Genomic DNA, 7347 nt, shown 5'->3' with positions numbered 1-7347 from the left:
TCTCTCTCTCTCTCTCTCTCTCTCTCTCTCTCTCTCTCTCTCTCTCTCTCTCTCTCTCTCTCTCTCTCTCTCTCGATCTCTCTCTGTTAGATTTATGGATAATAGCATTCACAGGCAGAAATTAATTAATAATATCAACATATGTACTTTTTCTCACGTCTACTATACACTTAATTAATTAATTGAGAGGGTTAGCATTCATTTTCTTAGGAAAACAAAGTCTTTGAAATTATACTAATTATTAGTTAATATATACTGATCACCTTGGTTGACATATTTATGATGTGTTTGATACCAAATAAATTTCAATTGATTAATTGTGATGGTAGGTGAGAGCAAATTATATATATATATATATATATATATATATATATATATATATATATATATATATATATATATATATATATATATATATATATATATAGGTAATGCATATATTTAGATTAATACTCTTTTCTCCCAAATTATTTGCCATTTTTTTTAATTAATAATTGACTATATGTATAGATATATCCAATGTACATGTCTCGATTAAGTGTATATTCTTTGAAAATTTTGACAAATGTTCATAGGAAGCACTTAATGAATGATGAATACTAGCTAGTCAGCATTATTTGACAATAATCTTGTCATTAATAAAACACATTCTATAAATTAGCAAGTTACTATATATTTGTTTGCTAATTAAACTACTAATAATGATTAGATTCCACAATATAATTTCATTATTTAACGCATTGAGAAACATATATTAATATATAGCTACTGTTGAAGTGTCTTTGTCTCAATTTTATGTACTACGAATTATGGGCCATTGATTCTCTTTCATCACCCTTAAAAATCTATATAATATATAAAAATTGAATTCCACACCTAATTAATTGACATTTGTCAATTTTAATTGATGACATGTATTTAATTTCATCACATGTGGCAAATTGATTGGTGCAAATAAATCATCAAAAAACATATCATCATTTTCAAAATTAATGGTAATTAAATATATTTTATTATTTTATTAATATATTTATATCCTACCATTTATAAAATCTCTAAATATATCAACTTTCTTGGAAACTATAAAATAGATATATTTTTGAATATAATTTTAATAGTAATTAATTTTATTTAAATTTAGTTAAATTCAATTTAAAGGCTTCTCTTATTATTATTGCATGATTGGTGATGTTACTGAAATTTTGTATTTTAATTAATAAATTTGGATTTATATTAAAAAAATATGAAGAATAAATCATTTGATATTAATATATTATACATTTTACATGAACATAACCAGAGAATATATTTTTTTAACTAATTTAAAATATATATTAATATTATCTTATATATAAAAGAAAGAAACGCTGGGCAACCCTAAAAAACCCTAATGGTATTTCTGTAATTATTTATTTTTAATATTTTTTCTCTACTAATTTCTAACTATAATTTTTAACAATTATCAAAATTAAAACTAACCCGAATCCTACCTTATTGGTACTTATGTAATTATTTATTTTTAATATTTTTTCTCTACTAATTTTTTAACTATAATTTTCAACAATTATTAATCTCCTATTTTTCATCAATATATCTCAAATCTTAAGAGATAAAGCTAGAAATTCGATTTTTTAAATCTTAGTCTATTTATTTGGATTATAAATCTTAATATGTAAGATTTAAAAAAACTAATGTTATATAAAATATGAATAATACTACATTATTAAACTTTACTATATTAGTGTACTATATTTTCTTATTATGTATTAAATTGTTTTTTTTACTATTTAGATAATATCCCGGTGCATCGCACCGGGAAAAATGCTAGTATGTATAAAAGAAAGATACATGTTCGAATTTACAATATTACGGAAAATGACACTATTTTTTTTCCTAACATTGTGTAGTAATATAATAATATTATCCAATTATTTACCATATTGAAAATTATACTACATGAATTTCATGTTATTGTTTTAACTTTTCTTTTTTCTTCACCGGATCCAGTGACAATAATTTTTATAATTTATTTAATTTTTTAAATTATATATTAATTGTAATATAAACTTTCTCATGATTATACTAATAAATTAAGGAACATAAGTTAAATTTAATCAATTGATAAAAAAAATTTATTTTATATATTTCAAAATATGACAATACTATTCTAAATCTTCAGTATTAAATTCGTTTATTCACTTTATTTAATACCAAACATTAAGAATATCAATTGTTTTGTTTAAAATATATACCATATTCTACTAATAAGTATTTCTCTATAACTTTGATATATATAATTAAGTACATATCTAGAGCAACTCCAACTCAAAAGTATCAAAATGATTTTGCAAATATTTATGTGATATTTAATATGCTCTAACCATAGGTATTAAATGGTTGTTAATTAATAATAATTAAATTGATTTATATATCTAACTGGCACATGTCATAATCTAAATGGACACTGAGGTGGTTAAATTCATAACTCATGTTTGATATTTTATTCCGCATAAAGTATTTTTAAATTCCATCAAAATACATTCCTTAGTTTATAACTCTATTGGATTTAAAATTACTATTTTTTAAGTATGAAAATTGTGGTTAAAGGGTTTGATAGCCCATTTAATAACCCCACTCGAAGTGTTGTTACTTTTAATAGTTTACATTAACAAATACAATATCAATCGGCAAATCAGTAGTTCTACGATCCATTTTTAGTTACAAACTCAATAAGATATTTATATATTATATGAATGAATACAATTATATAAGAAGTAATTGCATAATTATGTGTGAGTCATTGAGTCTTTCCAAATCGAGAAAGTTTGATGCAATATTGTTGCTATGGATGGAAAAAGTTATCAAATTTCAAGTATCATAGTACACCAATAAAAAATTATCTAACAAATATCAAATTAGTGGTTATCATTTCATTTGGTAGGATATTGGTACCATATTGAAATTATACGAGATTTACTACAATCCATTATAGTGTGGATAAAGATATAGACATACTATCACGTAAAAAAAATGTTTAGCTACAAAATTCTGACTAATTTCTAAAATTAAAATTTTAAATCATAGGAAAATAAAAATATTAATGTAGGGTATTATAGCGTAAATAATTGATTATAAAATATTTTAACACCGTATATGTCTCACTATATTTTTATATTGGAATACATTGATTTTTTTTGTCTAACTTACAAGTTATGTATGTAAATTAGTGAAATATACTTAAGTTTTCTATTTCCCCATCATATATAATAAGATATATTTTTTTTTTAATTTACATTTTAAAAATATTTATAAAATAAAATTATTTATTTTATAATGTTTATAAGAATCTAATATCGATTCTATATCTCTATTTTTTTTGAAATCACAATACATTCGACTGATTTAAACAAAAAATCAATTATTTTTATTTTTCCATTTATTATTTAATAAGCATTTTGTAATAACTTTTGTTTACTTGAAATTTGATCTATTTTGATTAGCATCAGCCTTTATGTTAGTTTCTAACATATGATCATACGTGTAAATCAATTTAAGTTGTATATTAACGTGGATAAATTACGAAAACCCCCTGAACTTAGGCTAATTTAAGAAAAGCACTACCCACATATTCGTAATTACCAAAATTTCCCTGATGTTTGTTTTCGTCTTACATCAACCCCCTTACAGTATGACTTTTCACAAAAAAAAAATTATTACCTGAAATATTCCCCGAAAAATGTTGATTCTACCTTGCACACGCGACAAAAATTACCATAAGGGAGACTTTACACGGAATCTTAATTTATTCTTCTTAAATAACACTTTCACAACTTTTTAATATTACAACTACCTCCCCTAGGGTAATTTTTGTATTTAAAAAGTAGGATAAAAGAAATGTCACGTCTACAAGGATAGAATCCACATTTTTTTTTGGATATTACATGGAATAAAAAAGATTCCGTAAAAAATCACACCTTAAGGGGGTCGTGTAAGATAGAAACAAACATGAGGGAATTTTGGTAATTACCGATAAATGGGGGTGTTTCCGTAATTTAGCCAAAGTTCATGAGGATTTTCACAATTTATCCTATTAACAACGATTATTGTTCTTTTTACGTCTTAACGTTTGCTTATACCCTTATAATTTAAATAGTTTTAATGTCAGTTTGATAATATAATTAAATATTAATTTCTAATATATTTAATATGTATTTTTGGATGCTTCAGCTGCTACACATAAGGAAGTTGATATAAAGGTTGCCAGATTGAATATCAATATTTTTTATACAAAATAATAAATCTTAGAATTAGGATTGTAATTAGTATTAGCATTAGAATTATGATTATAATTAATATTCTTTGAATTAGTTAAAACTAGGATTATGATTCGGATTAATATAGTATTAGAATTAGGATAAGGATTATGATTAATAGTAGTATTGGATTTACAATTAAGATTATGATTATGATTAGTACTACAATTAGTGACATGTATTAGTATTATGATTATGATTAGCATTAGGATTAGGATTATAATTAGAATTAAGATTAGAGTTATAATTAGATTAATTAACATTAGCATTAGTATTCTCATAAACATTAGCATTATTAGTATTAGAATTATTAGGGTTAGGATTAGACTTATGATTAGTGTTAGGAATATGATTAGGATTGGAATCATGATTAGTGTTATGAATAGGACAAGGATTTGGATAATATTAGGATTACAATTATAATTAGCATTAGTATATCCAGATTAGCATTAACATAAAATTAGTATTAACATTAGTACATGTAAATTAGCATTAACATTACCAATATTAACATATTAGTATTACTATTATAATTAATATTTGTATTAGTATTACTATTAATATTAGTATTAGTATTAGTATTAGCATTAGCATTAGTATTAGCATTAGTATTAGTATTAGTATTAGTATTAGTATTAGTATTAGTATTAGTATTAGTATTAATATTAGTATTAGTATTAGTATTAATATTGTATTATTATTAGTATCAATATCAGTACGAATATCAATATTAGAATTAATATCACTATTAGTATTAGTATTAGTATTAGCATTAGTATTAATATTAGTATTTGTATCAGTATTAACATTAGTATTGGTATTAGTATTGATATTAGTATTAATATCAGTATTAATATTAGTATTTGTAGGATTACAATTAGTAATAGTATTAGCATATGTGGGATTACAATTAGTAATAGTAATAGTAATAGTATTTGTATTAGTATTAGTATTAGTATTAGTATTAATATTAGTATGAGTATGAGTATCAATATTAATATCGATATTAGTATCAATATTAGTATTAGTATTAGTATTGATATTAGTATTAATATAGGTATCAATATTGGTATCATCATTGTTATCAATAATGGCGTATGCATCTTATCTCTTTTGCAATATTTATAAGTTGTATTGTTGTTTGAGTAATGTACATCACTAATTGAACGCCGTTAGTGATAAACTTGCAGGTTATTTGAATATCTATTGTGTTACTTCTCTGCTACCGTATTGGTTGTTAAGTTAGTTACTTTGCAGAAGATTGACATGGTGTAGTAGTTTGCATTCCACGAAATAGAGTTATACCATATGTTTTAAATGATTTCACTTAATCTTTATATCGTGTTTTGCGCTCTTCGCGTTTTTTTCTTTGTATATTTAATTGAATTTCATATGTTACAACTTTGAATTAAGAGATAAAGTTTAAATTTTTTTTTTTATTTCCTTTCATTTTGTTTTACTTGAATTCGTGACGTTATAAAGAGATAATCGTTTCCAAATTATTATTTTTTCTCATTTCAAAACTGAATTTATTGCAGTCAAGGGGGTATTTGATGGTTTCAATAGTTTAGAGGGGTATTTGGTACAATGAGTATACTTTAGGGGGTATTTGATATTTTTTAAAGTTTAGGGGGTGTTTGATACATATGGTATAGTTGAAGGGTGCAACAGAAGAATAAAACCCTCATAAGCTTCTCTCACTTCTCAGTCCTTTTTCACTACTCACTTCTCTCTCTCTCTCTGTCCACATTAATGGATTCTCTCACTCTCTTCTGCACCGGCTCTCTATTAGCCGGCGGCTTGTTCTGGTTCATCTGTATTCTCGGCTCAGCCGAACAGAAAGGAAAGCGCGCCGTCAACTTATCCGGCGGCTCCATATCAAAAGACAACGTCCAGGACAAGTACGATCAGTACTGGTCTTTCTTCCGCCGCCCTAAAGAGATCGAAACGGCGGAAAAGGTGCCCGATTTCGTCGACACATTCTACAATCTCGTCACCGACATTTACGAGTGGGGCTGGGGCCAGTCCTTCCACTTCTCCCCCTCGATTCCGGGCAAATCGCACCACCAAGCCACGCGCCTCCACGAGGAGATGGCCGTCGATCTACTCAATGTCAAGCCGGGATCCAAAATCCTCGACGCCGGCTGCGGCGTCGGCGGCCCGATGCGCGCGATCGCCGCCCACTCGGGGGCCAACGTCGTCGGAATCACAATCAACGAGTACCAGGTGGGGCGTGCGCGGGCGCACAACAAAAAGGCAGGGCTCGACGCGCTCTGCGAGGTCGTGTGCGGCAACTTCCTCGAGATGCCGTTCGGGGACAACACATTCGACGGTGCGTACTCGATCGAGGCCACGTGTCACGCCCCCAAACTGGAGGACGTGTACGGCGAGATCTACCGGGTCATGAAACCCGGATCCATGTACGTGTCCTACGAGTGGGTCACAACCGAACTGTACGACGAAAATAACCCGGAACACGTGGAGGCCATACAGGGTATCGAGAGGGGGGACGCACTGCCGGGGCTCCGGAGCTACAGCGACATAGCTGACGTGGCGAAAAGGGTCGGGTTCGAAGTGGTTATGGAGAAGGATTTGGCGAAGCCACCGGCCAACCCGTGGTGGACCCGGCTGAAAATGGGTCGGATCGCGTACTGGAGGAACCACATTGTGGTTACAGTACTCGCGTGGCTAGGAATTGCTCCAAAGGGTGTTGTGGACGTGCACGAGATGCTATTTGTGACGGCGGATCACCTCTCGAAGGGGGGCGAAACCGGAATATTCAGTCCGATGCATATGATTCTCTGCAGAAAACCTGAGACTAATTAATTGATAGTAGTATTGAAGATGGTTAGTTTGGTGTTGCCTTGGTGGTTGTTATTATGTTTTTGTTTTTTCGTACTTAATTTAGTTAAGAGTGTTTTATGCATGGTTGCTTTTCGAAAATGTGGACTTGTGTTTTTGTCTAATTTATTGGAGTAGCTAGATTGGTCTGTATCATGGAAGAAAGTTTCATCAATTAATTTAATTTTGTGAA

At 28.6% G+C, this 7347-nt stretch overlaps 1 protein-coding gene across 1 annotated transcript; it reads left to right on the top strand.

Annotated features, from left to right (window-relative positions):
* The first annotated feature begins 5967 nt into the window (after nucleotides 1–5967).
* Nucleotides 5968–7347, top strand: LOC105954649 (24-methylenesterol C-methyltransferase 2). The gene has a single exon (XM_012978317.2). It carries the CDS (start codon nucleotides 6066–6068, stop codon nucleotides 7137–7139), a length of 1074 nt encoding a protein of 357 aa, XP_012833771.1. The 5' UTR covers nucleotides 5968–6065; the 3' UTR covers nucleotides 7140–7347.

The sequence above is a fragment of the Erythranthe guttata genome, chromosome 14, assembly GCF_056151865.1.
Source record: "Erythranthe guttata isolate IM_541 chromosome 14, IM_541, whole genome shotgun sequence".
In the NCBI taxonomy this organism is placed as follows: domain Eukaryota; kingdom Viridiplantae; phylum Streptophyta; class Magnoliopsida; order Lamiales; family Phrymaceae; genus Erythranthe; species Erythranthe guttata.
Note: the sequence above shows the minus strand (reverse complement) of the source record. Positions and strands in the feature narration are given on the sequence as shown.

Excerpts from the sequence above, each read along its gene's own strand:
- LOC105954649 (XM_012978317.2), top strand. The coding sequence starts at position 6,066 with ATGGATTCTCTCACTCTCTTCTGCACCGGCTCTCTATTAGCCGGCGGC.